The 20,792-nt window shown below is 29.2% G+C and overlaps 1 protein-coding gene across 2 annotated transcripts; it reads left to right on the forward strand.

Moving 5' to 3' along the window:
• The first annotated feature begins 2,448 nt into the window (after nucleotides 1-2,448).
• Nucleotides 2,449-5,643, forward strand: LOC21393169. 2 transcript variants are annotated; one of them, XM_024164398.1, is made up of 5 exons: nucleotides 2,449-2,950; nucleotides 4,006-4,080; nucleotides 4,611-4,751; nucleotides 4,989-5,318; nucleotides 5,527-5,541. In XM_024164398.1, exons 1-4 carry the CDS (start codon nucleotides 2,747-2,749, stop codon nucleotides 5,310-5,312), a joined length of 744 nt encoding a protein of 247 aa, XP_024020166.1. In that variant the 5' UTR covers nucleotides 2,449-2,746; the 3' UTR covers nucleotides 5,313-5,318; nucleotides 5,527-5,541. The 2 variants fall into 2 exon arrangements, with proteins under 2 accessions (XP_024020166.1, XP_010094609.1); XM_010096307.2 differs by having other exon boundaries at nucleotides 4,989-5,643.
• Nucleotides 5,644-20,792: the final 15,149 nt, after the last annotated feature.

A 20,792-nucleotide genomic window follows, 5' to 3' on the forward strand; every position in this document is an offset into this window, starting at 1 on the left:
ATCAAATTGGTTTTAAGCTTAAGACTATCTGCATTTAAGATTTAAGTTCAATATTAATGGTATAACTAAATACACTATATTGAACTAGTGTACTTTATGTATTCGGGACTAAGTTTGATTGTGTGCTTATGGGAAGTTAGTAGTTTACGTAGAACCATTTGATTATCAAAGCTTAAGATGTTTTCATAAAGTATATGCAAGCAAGTGGAAAAGGGTTAGAGTCTTACAGAAAATGCTTTATAAGCATAAATCCCAATAAGAAAACATCGGGCTACAAAGGTCTTCATATGACCATAAATAAATAAATAAATAAAACCGACGTGTTTCGAGATAACATACCCATTGAAAAACGACGCCCACCTTTGCCTTCAATTATAAAGATCGTCAATAATAAACGTTATTTCTGGCCTCATTTATTTCATTGATTTAATTTTAAAATTTAAATTTTATTATAATAAAAAATTCTCAAAAACAGTTATATTTAATTTTTTTATTATAATAAAAAACTCTCACATTAATTAGCGAACTAAACAGACCTATATCTCTACCACGACCGAATCTAACTCACGATTATTGGGGAATACCAACAATATAAACAAAAATAAGTTTCCGTTTATCTTCTATAAATTAAGGTCTCATTCAGTTTGTTGATTCGAGTTTTTTATTTGAATTGAGATGTAATTTTATGTGAGAATTTTTTACTGTAATAAAAAACTTAAATATAATTTTTTATAAAAAATTTTAATTATAATAAAATTAGAATTAAAAACTTAAATAAGTAAAACGCACAAATATATTTTAAAAAATTACCCACTCAACTAGACAAGACAAAATGGCAACTCAAGAGGGGCCGTTCTGTCAATGTACACAAGGCATCGTACGCTGTGGGGGTGGCAGGAATGGGAATAGGAGTGCCTGAATCAATGGTGAAGATCACAATGGGTTTGTTTGTGTCGTATGTGTGTTCTATATACACATATATATATATATATGTATATATGTATATATATGGATGTGGCTCCGTATATGCAAAGAAAGTACGGCATTGGTTGGCTCATGGCTGGTTTCCCGCCACGAATCCTCTCATCTCCACTCCACTCCTTACCACACCTCACAAAAACCTCACTGCCCAAGTGATAAATCGCTCTCCTTAAATTTTCCTCAATCTCCGTTTTTTCTTTATATAGTTTTGTGACCGAAATATTTGTGTAGTGTTAATTTACTAAGAAGTGCTATAAACTGGCAAAAGAGGAAAAAATGCGTGATAAAAGTAGTTAAATCTTGTGGAGATATATTCATAAAAAAAAAAAAATCTAATGGAGACGAAAAAATTTCATTTTTCAGTACGTCTTCATGTTAAGGTATTCTACATCATGTGTTAACGAATTTTAAATTCTTCCATTTAGGAGATGAATTGAAAATTATATAAAAAATGAAAAATTACAGTAAAATTATATTACAAATAAACCACAATTAAATCAAAATGATCAAGGGTTTATAATATGAATAAAACATCTTTTTCTCAGAACTGGTAAGGTATAAAAATATTCTAATTTTGTTGTGCAGTTCTAGATTTAAATAATTTTTTAAGGATATAATTTGATGACATTGAACATTTAAAAACAGCGTAATGTATATTTGTAAATAGTTTCTTTTTCATATATGGAGATATATATATATATGCTTTCATTTCCATTCGCTATATTTAGAAAGACGTGAATACTTTTTGGACAAAATTTGTCGCATTATATAAATAAAATGAAATGTACTGCACTAATAGTGTACCTTCATAACATGGAGATTTTTATGATTATAATATAATTTGTTGTTTTGAAAGACTAACCACCTAATGAGAATTATATGAGCCTTTTTCTTTTGAGAGAAAGAGAGAAATAGATTTAGACTTACGATAAATTAAAATTAATAAGTTAATAGTTTATTTAAGTTAATAAATATGTTAAATTATTATTTTTATTTATAATTTATCTGGTTATGAATCATAACTTGATAAGTTATTCTTAATTTTTATTCATAATTTATCTGATTATGAACCATAATTTAATAAATTTATTTATAACTTATCTAATTATAAACTATAACTTAATAAATTATGACATATTAATTTTTATAATTAAAAATTAACCTATATACTTTCTTCAACTTTTTATATTTACTTATTTCTTATTATTTTCCTTTTTTTTTTTTCTTTGCTACTTCATGCCAATATTTTTCTCTTTTTGTCTTTAATTTTTCTTTTTTCTTTTTCTTTTTTCTTTTTCTTTTTTCCTACTTTCCATTAAGAGGACAGAGACTCTCTCTCTCTCTCTCTCTTGCAGAAGCGACAATAATTCTGGAACCTCCTCTGCTATAAAAAGAAGACTTGGTTTAGGGTTTTGAAAGCGCAATTGTTGAGAAGAAAGGAGGAATAAAAGCAAAATAAATAAAAAGGAAAAAAAAACTCGTAAATATTCATTTGTCAAAACCTGCTGAGTACTACTGTCACATAATACAGCTAGCTAGCTAGCTTAGAGAGAGAAAGAGAGGGAGAGAGAAAGAGGAAAAAGAAAAAAGAAAGTCTCTCTCTTGGTCTGAGGTTGCACTCTCATCACTCTGTCTATGTACGCATAAATATATGCATACAATACATACTGCACTCATCAATTCGTTGGAAAAAAGGAAAGAAAGGAGGACATTTTTGAAGAGGAGAAAGAAAGAGTAGAGAGAGAAAGAGTAGAGAGAGAGAGAGATGGTGAGAGAAGGATATGGCTCAGGTATGGATACGAGTATGAAGCCTGCATGGCTAGAGGGTCTGATAGCTGAGACATTCTTTGGTGGTTGTGGGGTCCACGAGAATCGCAGGAAGAACGAGAAGAACGTCTTTTGCTTGCAGTGTTGCCTTAGTATTTGCCCCCACTGCCTTCCTTCTCACAGCTCTCACCCTCTTCTCCAGGTATTAATTTTCTTTTTCTCTTCTTTATTAATTTCACCATCACCATCAAATTATTCATTTATAGCTACTATGTACACCAATTTTCTCTTCTTTATGTACACAAAAATTCCATGCTCTTCTTGTAAATTTCTTTACTTTTTTAATCCTTCCTTCTGGTTTTAACCTTTTCAAGAACCCAAGTGGGTTTTTATTTTAGAAGTTCTCTAGATTCTGCTAGTTTTTTTCTTCTTTTATTTATTTATTTTTTTTTTTGTTCTTTTCACATTTTAAACTTTTATCCTTAGTCAATTCTCGGGTTAATTGATTGGAATGACCAAGTTTCTGTTCGTCCAGTATTTCTGCATAATTTCTTGAATGTCAATATAGATTTTATGAACTCTCCATGTTACAATTTTTCAATTTTTTTTGTTCTTTTTTGCTTCTTGGCTTTCCCATTAATGTTTTAGCCTTGTTTTCTACCGATTCTTTTACTCTTGCCAAGAAAAAAAAGGAAGAGAAAGAAGAAGAAGAAGAAGATGGTTGTTCTTGAAGATTCTGTAAAATCCCTTCAGAGTACTTGTCTTATTTGATGTTCAATATTCCCAAAGGAAATTTTCAATTTTTCCTGTTCTATTTTGTGTGTATATGGTTGAGAGAGAGCTTGGCTTTTGGGATTTTGGATTTTGGACTCTTTTCTATTAATAGAAGATTTCATTATTTTATCCATTTCCCCGATGGAAAAAAGGTTCCTCAGCTGTTGCTTTCAAAGAAAGCGAAAGTTTGACCCGAATTTTTGTTTCCAAAAGAACCCACCATCCACACAATTAAATTCTTACTTATTCATTTATTTTTTCTTCCATGGAAGCTTTGTCTGCTTACTCACTTATTAATCTTTCACCTAAATTTCCATAATTGGTATACTGGCAGGGTTAATTTCTATTGGAAATTTAACCCCAGAGATATATATTGGCCATTTTGCCATGTCTTTTTATCATTATTATTATTTAGTTGAATGTAAGTATTGATTGAATTATCCATGTCAATTAATTGAGGGGTTTTTGTCCTATGTGTGACAGGTCAGACGATATGTTTACCATGATGTTGTCCGATTGGCCGATCTAGAAAAGCTTATTGACTGTTCCTTTATTCAGGTAAATCTTGTAATCCAACTACTTTGACTAAAAAACATAACGACGACAACAATAATAAATGCAAGTCTTAATTTTAAATTAATTGAGATCGATTATATAGATTTCTTGTTCTCTATTAAATACGAGACCATCTTAAAGTCTTAAATCTTAAAAGTAGTGCCTAATTATGTCAATCTAAATAATTATTGGTTTACATCTCGCTTTCTTAGTACTAAGTATTTAGATGTTCTCCTAAACACGAACAGGTGCATCTAACGATCTACATTGTGCATGTCCGTACCACCTCAGACAGTTTTTTCACACCTTATCTTATATTGGTGATACACCTACTTTATTACGAATAACTTCATTCCGTATGCGATTCATTCTCGTATAACTACTAATTCATCTTAACATACGCATCTCCGCCACACTCATCTTATATATTTGTTGTCTCTTGATGGCACTCAAAACATAACAAATCCAAAAAAAAAAAAAATCTATTGTTGTAGTTGATTTTGCAGTAACAATTATGGATGTTTATTTGGCAGCCCTATACCATAAATGGTGCCAAAGTGATATTCTTGAATCAGAGGCCACAGTCCAGGATTGTCAAAGGCTCTGCCAATATTTGCTTCACTTGTGACAGGATTCTTCAAGAGCCATTCCACTTCTGTTCTCTCTCATGCAAGGTTTTACTTAAATTCTTTTTCCTTTTATCGATTTGCATTTACAATTTGGAGCGCTTTATTATATTATATGTCGTGTAGAAATTTTTCACCAATATCCATGGAATTGAGCGTTTTTGTCATGTGGATATATGTTCAGCTACTTGGGGTTTGCGATGAGCTTTAACAAAATCCACCGATGCCTTTTTTACCGATTCTATTCATAATTACTTTACAGTGATAACTATAATAATAATGCAGGTTGACTGGCTGGTTAACCAAGGGGAAGATTTAAGCACCATAATCTTCCGGTTCGACGAATCGGATTTCACGATTTCCCAGTTCGAGGGACTGAGGATGGACGGTTCAGATGTGATCACTGATGATGATGGTCCGATTCTTGAAGATGCATTGCAGAACAGGCCCTTGTCAGGATCAGGTTCCCACGAGGCCACGAGCAATTCGGCCACCGTCGTCGTCGACGCCGCGGCAAAGAAGAAGAAGAAAAAGGGCAGTGGATTCTTTCCTGAAATTCTCTTAGGAAACAGGAGGAAGGGTGCTCCTCAAAGGGCTCCTCTTTCCTAGACAACGGTGCCGTATAAATATATATTAATATATATTATATATAAATGTACTTATTAGGTATCATAATTAACTTAGGGTTATTATTAATGTTATTGCCAATATAAGTTCCCATTTAATGTTAATGGCATGGCTGCTGGTGTCTGTATTGAGCCTTATTTACTGTTTCTTTCTTTTTTTTTTTCCCTCCTTAAAGCATTTCCATTACCGATTTCAGGTGGCTGTGGAGGCACTAAAATTTAGGCTCTCAACTCTACCAATTTTGTATTAATTATGTAATGGAACTTGTTGCGCTCAAACTAAATTGGGAGCATGCCAATTGTATTTTTATTTGGAAGAGACATTGGATTCTAGTATTTAAGAAAATTACTCTCCAAAATGACTCTTCAATGCAATGTAATTCTTGGTGCTAAATTTAACATATACTTAGTGGCAAATTTAGCATCAAGTAAAGCATACGAAAAATATTGACATTTGATTGCTATTGATCTATGCATTTTTTTATTTAATCATTACAATATTGATATTTTCAATTTATTTTAAAATTAAAATGATACTTTTACTACTTCTAAAAACTTAATATCATAACAAAAAATTATAAATATAACATTTGAAATGTCATTATGCATTGGATTACAAATCAAAATAATATATCAAGTATGCTGTTATATTACTTTTTCACTTCAAATATGGCAATGGCATAAACATTTGCATTCGTGCTATCTTCTTATAGAGAGGGAAAATGCAAATTAAAGCCAAAAAATTAATAGGTGTAGAAAACAACTAAATGTGGCTGTACTTATACATGTTATAATATAGTACAAGTCAAATTTCTATAAAATGACTAAATTATATGTTTGGCAAAGGCTACAATCCTTCAAGAAGTTCCCGTTCTGTGATATATAGAAGCTGGTGGATGTAATATGGAATTTATTTTACGTAATAATGATTTTAGAAGGTGTCATTGTAAAAATAGTTATAAAAAGTAGTTAAGTTTTATATGTAATATATAGAAACATGTGTAATATGGCATAAATGACTTCATAGGTATAATAACAAAGAATTACTTAAAGTATCATACTTTTGTAAATAATTGTTACGTAAAAGTAAATATTATGATATACTCTATACTTGGTGTGTATGTTATAATGTAGGTCAAGTCTTTCTCTATATTTGCTGATGAATATATATATATATATATATATGTATATATATGTATGTGTGCTTATATGATCATAGCCAATACATTTAAAAATTTAAAAATATAAAGTACTACTCGAGTATTATTACAGAATATTTTCTAACCGAATTCCAAAGCATCACTTACCAGCAAAAAGAATTCCAAGTTGATGTTATTGGGAAGCATGACGCAGTTCACGGGAAAAGGATAAGCTGAAAATGGTACACGTTTGGCAATTTTTTATTTTATTTTTTCATATATATATATATATATATATATGGAATTATCTCTGGTACTGAATTAGAATAGTATATGTATATTTTTTTTAAAATATGTATATTTTATCTTATAATATGTATATTGTTCTCTTAAAATATATATGAAAAACGCACAATGTATATTTTCTCTCAACTAAAAATATATATATTTTAAAAATAATACATATTTTAAAATAAAATTTATATATTTTTTAAAAAAAAATACTGTACTGATAGGAGACTTAGCATCTATATATATATATATATTATATGTATATAACGCTTAATTCCACGTCCCAAATAGAAATGAGAGTATTTCTGGCACTTCCGTTAAATATCACCTTGTCGTGTTTTATGCACAGCACACAGAGAGCACGTTAGAGACACGACACAGACGCAGGTCATGCTGAGAATTTTAGATGGGTACGACAAAAAAGCCTAACCACAGCAACACACCTATCGGGGAATAATATTGTACGGTAACTGTATATTAATTTAGAGGGTGGAAATAATTAAATTAAATATAATAAACGTCGCAGACAAATTCCCATTCGGTATCAACGAAAACCCTTTTTTTTTCTTTTTTATTTTTTCAAAAAAAAAAAAGAAACTATATTCTATCCACCTTGTTCATTCTAAAAAAACCATTCTATATTTTCATATATTCCAGTCACGCAGAGTCCATATATTGAATGTATAGTGTAATGATATTTTAAAAAAAGATCTGCTCTCTTAAAAAGCTGTCACTTAAGAGGTGAACTCCTACTATACCTCATTTGGAGGTCTCAAAAAAATTGGTTCAAAGTTGCTGAGAGTAAATTCACCAACAAATCACAACGCACAGGTTGTTACAGTCCTTCAAAAATGTTTTTTTTTTCTCTTTTTTAATTATCATCATTTTCTGAAACCTTATTAAACAACACCATTGAAGAGTGAAGAGGACAGAGTGACTCAAATTGCCGTCCCCATCTACAAAAGCGTTATCTGAGAGAAAGCTAATGGGAGACCCATTTTTTCGGACAATAATGCACTGCATATATATTAAACTGAAGGAAAATTGGAATTCCTCTAATATTTGCAATAGTATACATGTAAAAAATAAAAATAAAAATTAGGTGGAAGAAGATTTCTCTCAACTTTCCAACAACATACAAAACCAAAGAGGAAATGGATAACAGATTTATTAGTAGTTTTCTCAATATGGTGTTGCATATATGTAATTAGATTTTTCTAACGTTTAAATTGAATAATGATCGATTGAAACTAATTTTATGAATCATCGATTGAAACTAATTTAAAAATCAATCTAACGTTTCATGAATCATCGGACTGGACTAAACTAAATTAAATTGAATAATGATCGATTGAAACTAATTTTATGAAAGAAATTTAACAGGTTAAAAAATTAGAAAGATAAATTTAAATAGCTCCTGAAAGAATAAATTTACACTTTAAAAGTTAGAAACTCAAAAGAAAATATAATAACAATACCAAATTATAAATTTTATTGTTGGCTAGACACGGCGACGATTAGTGGACTACAATCTCGCCTCTTCGGCGCGACATCCATTTAGGGGCAGCAATTTTCGGACATGACAGTGATACATATGTAAAGACCTTTATCTACTCAACTTAAGTTGGGTTTTATACCTATTAATCACTACTCACTAGGTACGACTAAATCGTAAACAAACTTTATTCTGTGTTGGGAAAATTTGTAAGGGTTGTTCTTTTGTACAAAAAATTTAAAAAAAGACAATTTAAGTTCTAATTTTATTTAAGTTTACATTCTTTTAAATTTTAATTTTACACAATTTTATTCAAATTACAACTTCAATTTAAATTATAATTTAAATTTAACTCAAAAATTACACTCAAATTACCTTCTAAAAGAAGAACCCCTTAATCTTTACCGTTTCCTCTAGCTAAAAATTTTAAGAAATGTTTTTAAGTTCACTAAAAATAATTAACAAAGTAAATACGGATATGCTCCCAACCAGTGAAAAATTAACGTGTGTGCTCAGCTGATATAACTCAGGAACCACTCTCCAGCGGTTGATGCGACTTCTGTACGAATTTTCATCATTTAATGATTGAGGCCTCATAGTAACTACCGTGGGTCATATAACATGGGATCCCAGACCGCATTGCTAATTGTTTCGATTATTATATTTGGTCGCGTTCGAGTCAGGTGGATCACATGGGGATGTCACGTTCTATTCCTCTTCCCATTCTGAGCCTATCAACCTAGGCTTACACAGCATTGTCATACTGGGGACGTTACACGTGTCATATTTTCATGCAAAATGATTTTTTAAATACACGACTTTTTTCTTTTATCGCTACTATGCTACTTGGGCAGATATACTCGGTCTAATTTTAATGGTTATTTTAATAATTAATTGAGAGTTTTTTCGATCATTAATATTGACTAAACGGTTGTAGTAAATTAAACAATTGATAAAAATTATTTAACAGTTAATGAGATCACATTCTATCATACTAAATTATTAAATTTCAATTAGTTTGCTCCCTCTCACCTCGTACAAAACTTATTTTCTTACAAATATATAAACATCATTTCAAACAAAAAGTTTATTATATCACATCTTTCATCGTTTAATTAACAATATCAAGTTAACTTATTACAATATTGTTTCAGCAAATTATACTTGGATGAAATCAACCATCCATTTGTATCAAGGTCAATAGTGTTATTTTTCTCTGGCTTTTTTTAAAAAAATTTCTCATTAGGTTAGTCTTATGATATGTTTAGTAGTGATTCTTAGAGTTTAAAATTAATTTTTTAATCATTCACAATTGAAATTTATGTTTGGTAAAAACTATAAAACGTGATTCTTAAAGAATTTTTTAAAAATTTACAATCAAAATAAAAAATAACCTAAAAATAATTTTAATTTTTAAATTGTATATCAATCACCTTAAAGTACAATTTACTACCAAACTGACCCTTAGTCCAACCCCAAGGAAGCGAACAAAGTTACATGCAATTTCTCTTCTTTCAAGGCCATTGTTAATAACAATAAAAAATTAGAATCACATGTGTATGGTTAATTGTTTTACCTCATGTCGTTGATTTTTTTCTTTTTTTTTTTTTCATCTCCTTTTTGAAATTACAGCGCGTAAATATAATTATTGAGAATATGGAACCTGAAATTTAAAATTCTACAGTAATATTAATTTAAATTTATTGTTATATCATTAATATTCTGATAGGATATTTTTTATATTTTATTAGAATATTTTTTTCTTGCATGATATTTTTCATCTTCTATGAGAATATGTTTCATATTTTATAAGAATATTTTTTAATGACATAATTAATAAGATGATGAAAAGCAATTGTTAATTCTTGTAATTTTCTCTAATGCAAATATAAATGGTAATGCATGATGTTATATATATTTGTATTATAGTTATTTTATTCTTTTGCTTTGGGAATGCGTTCCCTCCCTCCTACTGAACTAACGTTGGTTTGTGGTTCACCCCGTGAACCACTCACGTTAGACAATTAATCTGATTAATCAAGTTACAAAACTTGTAAAAATAAACTTTTAATCTTAAAATATTTTGAAAATAATAATGTTGTTGTGATTAAATGAAAAAACTCAATACATCAATTAATATGAATTAAAGGATAAAAATTTGGCATATTAAACATTTCATTTTTTATGTATATTAAAAATTTGGCATATTAAACATTAAAGGATAAAAACGTTTTCCTCTTCAACAATTAGAATCTTTCCGAATACATATCACATGTATGTATAGGACAAGACACAGGACACAAGACACAAGAGAGTGCGCTAGATTTTTTTTTTTTTTTTTTTTCCTCTTTTGGCCAAAAGTTATTATTATTATTATTTTATTATTTTGAAACAGAAACTATATCCCTTTTTATAAATTCCATGAGAAAAGGTCGAAAAGTGGCAAACAGGAAACACTCTTTTCAACCTGGAACCTGCACTTCCTTCAAATACTGAGGAGAGAACCTGACTGCTCATTATTATCCTTTTCAATCTTATTTGTTATTTGTTTTTCCATCACGTATAGTTGATAAAAACCTTGATATCTATACTAGTAAAATACATGGAATATGTGCATGAAAAAATAGAAAATAAAAAAGAGCATATACACATAGTAGTCTTAGGAAAAAGCTCATATAATCAAATATATGAAATAATCTAAATTATAACATAACAAAATAATAAAAATAATGAAACTTAAAAAGCAGACTACAATGAAATGAACTATAGTCACATGTAATAAAATACAAAATAAAAGTGTTAACCTTGACAAGGCAAGAAAAAAAAAAGTAGGAACATCTATTATAATAAACTCTTTTATTTATGTAGGAATATATATTATATATACGTGATATGTAATATCAAACAAATAAATTTTTTTTATGTTCTTGAAAACTTCCACGGGAGGAAAATATTTTTTGTTTGCTAATAGGAACAACGGTTGTTTTAATTAGATTAATTTTTCAACTATCTGAATTATAAGTGTACACGTGTACGCTTTAATTATTTACAATGCGTGACACAAAATTATTTTAATCATAGGTCATACCGTCATCTAACTACTGAAACAATAGTTTCTATTGATACAAAAAATGACCTGTTAAAATTCCTATTTAGTTTCTTTAAAAAGAAATCCTATTTAATTAATAACCTTTTCTAATAAAATTTTGTAGTAGGGTATTTAGAAGACATAAATTTAATCATCAGATTAAAAAAATATGATAATTGAATAACATAAAATGTACATATACATTTATGGATGAGTTTTCAATAGTTACATTTCTATTGATGGTTACCGTCAATATAGAAATTTAATGACATTGCATAATAAAAATTTATTGTAATTAATTGTCATAAATTTTTTTGATTAACTATCTAATTTATTACAACTCTTAGATCAATATCTTACAGTTAAAATAATGATACTCATAGATGGGTAAATATTGGAGTAACTATTAAAACCATACCCATACATACATATATATACGAGTTTTTAATAGTTACGTATGTATAAGTGATTACCCGTTAAAATAAAAATTTGATGATATTATGTAATAAGAATCCAATATCATTAATTGTCATAACTTTTTTGATCACCTACTAAATTTATTACAACGACCGAATCAATATCTTACAGTTAAAATAACAATACTCATTGATACATAAATATTAAATAAACATTAAAACCACATCTATATACATAATGGTAGAGGGACTTAAGTCGGGACATATGTGCTCTAGATTTTTTTATATTTAATCTCTTTTTGGTTTATGTAGTTTCGTAATTATGTTAATTTTTTCCACCTCATTTATACCAATTATATGGATGTCCTCGTCAAGCTTAAACTAATTAAATTATAGTCCACTTACTTTGATTAAAAACAGCATAATTACTCTAAGAGGAGAAGCCAATCATGTTCAATCATCTAAATTTTATTGCATAACCACTTATGAAAACGTGATTATTAAAAACTCATTCACACACACCTATATATGAGTTTTAAATAGTTTCATGGTACTTATCTACTAAATATAAAAATTTAATGATATAGCGTGATAAAATTAATTTTATTAATTATAATAATTTTTTTATTAATTATCTAATTTATTATAACTACTGTCAAACTAATGATATCCCTATCTATAAATATTATAGTAACTATGAAAACCATACAAATGCATGTATATTACTCAAAGAACCGAATAAAACCTCAATAAACAAAAGGAGCAGAGGAACAAAGCCCGTGGGCCTCAGTTATGGGCTTCCATGCTGAACTTTGCAGAAAGCGTGTTATTATGGGCCTAAATGAGCATTCCAAGATGGAAGTTTTTAGAGAGAGAGAGAGAGAGGTGGCAATGTGTAATTGGTTTTCCAGTTTCCAAGGTTAATAAGTTCGAGGAATTGTAAAAGGTCGGAGGGAGTAGGTGAGAAGGTCACAAGTCACAAGTCACAACCATAATGATGATATTAGTTGTGATGTCATCCACCTGAAAAGTGGGTTATGCCTCCAATAATATTTGAGGCTCGTGAATCGTGATGCAGGTGACCGTACCCAATCAAGGGGGGTCGCCTCAAATTCAATTCAAAACTATCACCAACCACTACGACTCGGCCACCTTCAATTCAAAACTCGACAATCTTTCTAATTACTTCGTCCGCTGAAGACAAGAGATGCCGCATTCAATCAAAGTCTTTGGGGGGTCTGACTCACTTGTTAATTTTTAACCGTTTTGAATTATATTAAAATCATATCACACTAAAAATATATATAAAATATAACTAAAAAGTTTATTTTTTTTTATAAGTGTTACAAAAAAAATATTGTAACACTTTTTTAAAACACTAACGATTGACTATAATAATTGTACTCGTAGACGTTAAAAAAATCAAGTAAGAAATAATATAAAAAAGTTTAAAGAAACCAAAAAATAATATTGCTGCTCGATTCAACAATCTATATTTGTGAGGCCATGTCCAAACAACTAACAAATCACTGAGTCACAAGAATTACAAATACCAATTCAGATTTAATCGCACAATGACTCCCTCTTAATGATGAAGTCACTCTGTAGAATCTTCTTAGTGATTTTATTTAACGAGTACTACTCATCTTTAATCTGCTCAACAAACTCCAATTATCTCACAGAGCGCTTCTTCCTGAAAGTTATAAATCTTTCTCTCAAAAGACGTGATGATCACACTCAATATGTTTTTTCTCACATAGACTTTTGCTGAATATTTATTCTATAAAAATCGTGCCCCAAACATCCTTTGATTACTTTTAAGGGACATTCTTTGGTGTTTTCTCTTTTTTAAGAATACCAGTATTTTATATTTATCAATCGTCATGTATGTACTAAATTTAATTAAAAGTTAAATTAAATTAAAAAAATAATACAAATTTAATAATTAATAAGTATAAAATATTAATATTCTTAAAAAAGACGAAACACAAAAAAAAATTCCCGTACTTTTAAAACCTAAAAAATATGAGAAGCCAATACATCAATAGTTGACATGCTTTTCAACGTGTAATACAAGCCATACTTGGATATGATTATCTCCATATTTTGAACTTCAATAATGTTCAACAAATCCGCAAATATCTCCCCATTTGTCTTACTTCAATCAGTCCATTAACTCAATTAATCTAATTTTTTTTTTTTCAGATAACTCCCATCAAATGTACAACTATCTCCATGATTGAATTAAATCTCTCAAATCTACTTTTCTTGATTAAAAACACTCCAAATCTAAAACAATCAACCAGAAAAATTCTCTTCATGATCACAGCATCAATTGCTGATTATACATGTTTTTGAATTTTTACAACTCATTGTTAAAACATTGTCAACTAAAAAAATCCTAACACAAATTTTGATATAAACTTAACAATTAAAAATGTAGAATTATAAATAATTCATTTTTTTTTAGACCTATGAAGCTCCCTTCTTCCTTTGCTGCTCACAGTGTTTAGTTCCACCTTATGGACAGATAGATACTGCCACGGGTCTTTAGAAAATCCCCAAAATCCTCAATTTGCCTGGGGCTAAATGCAAATGGGATGGTTTAGGGGTTTGACATTTATCGAGGGATATAATATTATTTTGTATCCATAATTTTTATAACCGAGAATTTACTTTTTAACTTTTAAATTTATATTTTGCTTAAAAAACTACATTCATATATTAAAGTTTTATTTTTTAAGTGGATCGATTAATTAACCCGTCCTAATTTATGGATGATTCATGAACTTGTAAAAAAAAAAAAAATGTTGGGCAATTTTTATTGTAAGGAAGGCCTTTTTTATCCTATCATTAGATAATGTTGTTTAAACTAGGATATGCGGGAGTCCACTTTAAAAATTTAAAGTGCACAGCATAAAACTACTTATAATTATAGATTATACTGTTAAAAGTGAATTTAATAGCTAAACAACAGTAATTACTGATGGAATAAAAAAAATTCTACGTACCATAAATATTGCCAAAATACTAAAATTAAATACAAAAATTTCCCTAAAATATAACTCAGGTAATATTTTGTCACCTGATTTAAAAAAAAAAAAAAAAACATCGTTCCCTTAAGATGTGAAATATCAATAATAATAATAATAATAATAAGAAATCCTTCCATTGGGATATTAAACGAAAAGGGCACTTGTGTGTTTGAGTCTCGTTGTACGATCATGCCTAGTTTTCACGCTTTCATGTCAAATGTTGGAATTAGACATCGTCACCTATTAATAATTGAAGTACTTTTTTTTTTTTTTTTCTTGCTAGTTAATTGAAGTACTTCATTACGATATGTAATATGTTGATAACAAGATTATGTAATGTTACACGGAAATATAATTTGTATAATTCTTTGGCAGAACATTACAAAATACTTGACCTGTAGGACATAGTTGTCAACTATTATGCCATTATCAAGTAATCTGACCGTTAAAAATTATGCAATATAAATAAGATTTTTTCAATATTTTGCATAAAACCTCCATATTTTATTATAAATGAATAACGACGACTACTGTCGATAATATTATGTTTCTGGACTATATGTCTATGTATAGTAATATGATTGGAGTTTTAGATGAAGAAATTTTGCAATAAAATTTTAGCGTTTCTTTTTTTTTTTTAAATGATAATAGTTTATAGTTCTGAGTTATTAAGGCTCTGTTCACTTTATCGATTCGAGTTTAGAATTATAGTTTTACTACAGTAAAAACTTCTCAAAAACAGTCACATCTAACTTTTTTGCTACAATAAAAAAACTCTCACATAAAATCGCATCTCAACTTGAATTAAAAATTCAAATCAACGAACTAAACAGGCCTTAAACTCTTCGTACTTAGAATATCAAGAATAGTGGGGCCCACTTGGTAACATTTTCAAAACGATTTTATTTTCAATACAAAAGTAAAAAAGAGTTTGTTTTGAGTATAATAAAAAGGTAAAATCATGGTTATAGTTATTAATTAATATATTACAACATTGTTGATAAGTACTAGAAAATGAAAATAAAATCGGGAAAACAACTTTCAATCATTTTCTAATTACTTCACCAAAACTATTCTCACTGTTTTTTATTTTCGTTTTCAAAACAATTGCTTAAAAAATACAGTTTGCAAACCGTTTTCATATTCGTGTCTCAAAAGATGTGCAAAAATATTTTTAAAAATAAAAAAAAATTAATTTTAAACACACCCGTAATTTCTTGTTACAAAATGCTCAATAATTTTTACTTTTGTTGTCACAGAAATTGTAAAATTGAGAGAATTGAAAAATCACTATTCTTTTACCTCTATCATTCTATTCCTCTACAATCTACATAACACAAATCTTTCAATTCTCTCAATTTTATGATTTGATAGAATTGTAAGACTTGTATTATATATATTGTAGAGTGGAATAAAATGATAGGGAGAGGTAAAAGAGTAGTGATTTTTCACATATTTAAAGAATTTATATATACCAAAAATGCGGGTTGAGATCGAAACCAGGACATGGCCTAGCCACAGTGACCGGGCCACCGAATACCTAGAACCAAGATCCAACCCAACCTTTATATACCTAGGCTAACCCCATCACCAGGTCAATGGTGCGGGCCACAGGCTGGCCCGGTTCACCCAAACCATATTCACAGCTCTACATATCTATATAGATTAGTTAAATTTGCACCCCAATTATTTATTAATACCCCACCAATTACTTTCCAATCATAGTTGATCTGGGTGTATATTCTTTTATTTCTTAAAAAAAATAATTTTCATTTATAGTTAATGTGGGGATATATTAATGAGTTTTAATATAATTTTAGTAGAAGATAAAATTGTAATAAACATAAATTATGAATTAGTGAAGATATTAATGAATTTTTGGGGTGCAATCATATAATTATTCATCTACATATTTATGGAAAATAAGAGGGCATAATACAAGCTTTTTTTGAAGCTATAATAAGTGCCTCGAGTTGAATGCCAATAAGGATATGAGCTCGTATAAATCATTCATAACTTTCTCGATAATTCTCACTTGAAATATTAATTAAGGAACAATAATATCTATTTAAACAAAATATGAACATAGCATTATTTTTGAAAATATATATATATATATGTTACTAATTTCATGCTCATTGTTTTCTAAAAAAAAAAAAAAAACATATAGGATATATGACATTAAAATCATATTATATCATGAACAATATAAGATAATCTCCGATGTAAATGCACATGTCAATTGTATATTTGACACTAAAAAGTGAGATAGCGCGTGTTAATTTCATTTGTTCTAATGCATAATATTATTTAAAATGTTAAACCCTACTTTTTTTATAATTATTAAGTTTCGAAAGTTGTCAAAGTAAGTTTTTAATTTTAAAATAATTTGAAAAAGTAAAAGTTGTAATGATTGAATGAAAAAACAATTATATCAAGCAGTAGGAATCAAGTGCCAAATTTTAAATATGTTATATTTAGTGAGAAATTTATCACAAAATATAACATATAGTAAATTTACCACAACAAATAACATTGCATTAGAAAGTATTTTTTTACACTTAAATGTTAAATTTACAATTGACACATTAATTATAATATTGCATTGGACATACTCTAACAGTTTAATGAAATTTAATAAGAATCAAGCAATTTGTATTCCATTTCAAATTATACTAAAGGGATGGAAACAATCACGTATTGAGATTCTTAATTTTATATTCTAGACCAAAAGCTTCATGATACATGAAGCAAGCAAGAAAAAAATGTTGTTGCCATTTTTTTTTTTTTTTTTGTGCTGCTACGTTGTTGCCAATTATTAATTATAAAACGCGTCCTTCGCATTAGGGACTGTTCACTTGTCAAAAGTTCACTGCTAAAACCAAAGTCCTGTGTATGAGCCTAAGCTGATTTTAAAACTTTTATCAAAAAGAAATATGAAGCCATGCCGACTTCAAGTATGAAATTCATGAAATAGCCCCGTGATAGTTTTTGAAGCCATTAAGTAAAGACTCCTCATAAATGTTTGTAGTTAAATTAAAGATTTCATGTAGAAAAGATTATTTTCATATCCCATGATAGTTTTTTTTTTCTTTTTTCTTTTTATCTCTTCATGTAGAAAAGATTACATAAGGTCTAAAACTTATATGAGATTGTCAAAACCCAAAAAAGAAAATCTTTAGGGTAGAATATGCTATTTTGCTCCATTAATAAAAGTAGTTATTTTAATCGTTAACGGTCAGAATTGTATAGATCTGTATTAAAAATTTATTGAACATTAAATAAAATTACTCTTATAATAGATCTGGCCGTTAAAAAAAAACGTTTGGTTGATGGATTTAGAATCACGATTCAAAATTATTCTCGATTTACGTGTATTTTTGTAAAAAAAAAATTTATAACGAGTTACGAATCATGATTCAAATCATGACACGAATTCTTGAACTAAACGCACTGTAAATTTAACAATAAAAATACAATTTTCACCGATTAATACCACAAAACTCCTCGGAAAAAAAAAAAAAAAATCCCAGAGAATAGCTACATGTAAGGTACTTACTCACATGTAATGTTCTGAGGGCACATTCTTCAATTTATGATGGAAGTCAAAGTTTACTAAAGTAGGGACCTGCGAAAAGACACCTTGGCTGGCAAATTATTGCCTCTGGCGGGACCAAAGGATGATGATGCCAAGCTTCTCCTTACTCAGATTTTTGTACATTTGCGATGTTTTTCCTTGCATGGTTTAGTCAAATCCATTTCAATTGATCAATGCTTTGTCATTTATATATTGTGCGGATTCAGACTCCAGAGCACACTTTGTCAGTGACTTTTGGCATGTTTTTTGGAACAATCTCTGTCAAAAATTTTCAGTGCAGTAATTTCTGGAGCTACCGGGCAAAATGATCTCGCAAAGAGTACCCCGTTCATCCGCACAGTTGTTAGAATTTGGGACTCTAACGGATGTTTAGACCATCAGTTCAGACCAAATAATTTGAATTAGATTTCAAATTTTTAAAATTTTTATAAAAAAAAAAATAGATAAAATATTGTATTAAAACCCTAAACCGCGGTTCAAATCCTTCTATCAAACTCCAAACAAGCCCTAGAACTTGTGGTTTTGAGTAAGACTTACCATTTGTGAGGGATGTGGATTCAAATCCGTGGAGTGAATATTATTTTTTTCCCTCCAAAATGACAGTGGGAGATATTTACGTTTATTGGCTTGTTAGTTTGTGTTTTTGAGTTATGGTGACTTGAGTGTAGATCTTAAGTTGAATTTAAATTATAATTTGAGTTGAAGTTTCAACTTGAGTTTGTATTTAGATATGCACATTTGAGTTATGATTTGAATTGAGACTCTATTTGAGTTTGTGTTTGAATGAGTTAAAACTTGAATTTGTATTTAGAAAATAGTTTAATAAAAACTCAATAGTGATGAAAAATTTTGATAGGGTATATGAGTGAGGTTTTATTTGTTTCTTCGTTATGAATACATAAAAAAAATCATCTCAATCGGAATTAAAACGAAAAAGTTTAAGTTTTGAGTTTAAGAACTTGAGTTAAAGAGAAAATTTGAACTCAAATTCAAGTTAAAACTCAAGTTCAAACTCAAATTTTACAAACAAACATAAATTTAAAAAAAGTTGTAACTTGAATTTTAATTTTTTTTTGAGTTTTACTTTAAAAGAACAAGCCTCGTAATTCCTGGCTCCAACTTGATCTTGTGATCAATGGCACCCTAGGAGGCCACACCTTCAGGTACCCTGAGGCTTCAAGCACCGTAACGACCTGATTAGAGACTTCTACAGCTTGGTCCAGTTCTACCTTAACCATTGCAACAACGATAGCTGTTTCCCCCAACTTGATGCCTGATTTCAATTGAGCAGCTGATTGCAACAATGGCCTCTTTGTGACCGGTCCACCATTCTCAACAGCCACAATACGAGGACAACTCTTGTTAGCAACAAACAAGCCACCTAGATGTGGCATGGCTATGAATTTAGCTTAAGCAAAAAAACTCAGCTCACAATAATTTTTTTTTTTTTATAAAGTTTTTTCTTTCTTCTTTACTTATTTTTTCCTCTATTAACCATTTTGCAGTGATAATATTGATTTTGCAGTGAGTGATCTCACCGCTCAATCCTTTATTCCCGTCCCCTTTCATGTTCATCTAATATCAATGGAAAAGGTGTTTTATTTTTATTTTTATTTTTATTTTTTTTAAGAAATCGACCCCAAATAACCAGGTGGGTACAATACAACCCCCTAGTTACCAACCTGTGTAGTTAATTTACTATTTCACCCATAAATGCTATATTTCAAATTGCAGTCATGTCAACATGTTTAACGTCAATAGAACGTTTCAAAAGTTGAGGTTGTAGATCAATTTAAGAAGTTCAGAACAAAGTGAAAACATACTAGAATTCGGGGGCAAAAATAAAACCTGCCCTCATTTCTATGATGATTACAGGTTTTATCTAACATTGCGCGTATAAATGTTTTTCCTTACTGCACTTTAATCAAGACTACGTTCAATACAAAATACACACAACCAAACCAATACGAATAAATTCGTTAGTCACTATAATCCCTTCACAGAGATCTTTTACGATAAACTATTTTTGTCAGTCGTGACTCGTGATTCTTCAAGTAACATACGTAGATATGTACGAGACCTTTTTACCCATGCGCATATCAGAGCACTATTTCAATACGAGAAAAATACGACCATACACGTCAATAATGCAAATAACCGGACTTTTTTTTTTTTTTTTTTTTTTTTTTTTTTTGTTGCCGTGTCTTTGCTGATGTCTGGAAATTTCTACAGAAAACGTTCGCTTAATAGCCTTGTCTTCTGAAAAACTCGGGATAAATTCCCAGAAATCAACTGCGATTCACTAATCAAAGATGGATAATGACCACATAATTAAATTTTCAGCAAAAGACTACTTCTTTTGCCACAGAAAATAGCACAACAGGTTAAGAAAAAATTGAAG

This window comes from Morus notabilis, unplaced genomic scaffold, assembly GCF_000414095.1.
Source record: "Morus notabilis unplaced genomic scaffold, ASM41409v2 Scaffold539, whole genome shotgun sequence".
Taxonomy (NCBI): Eukaryota; Viridiplantae; Streptophyta; class Magnoliopsida; order Rosales; family Moraceae; genus Morus; species Morus notabilis.

Coding starts and splice junctions, on each gene's coding strand:
- LOC21393169 (XM_010096307.2), top strand. CDS start 2,747: ATGGTGAGAGAAGGATATGGCTCAGGTATGGATACGAGTATGAAGCCT. Junction 2,951..4,005: donor GCTCTCACCCTCTTCTCCAG/GTATTAATTTTC, acceptor TATGTGTGACAG/GTCAGACGATATGTTTACCA. Junction 4,081..4,610: donor TTGACTGTTCCTTTATTCAG/GTAAATCTTGTA, acceptor TTTATTTGGCAG/CCCTATACCATAAATGGTGC.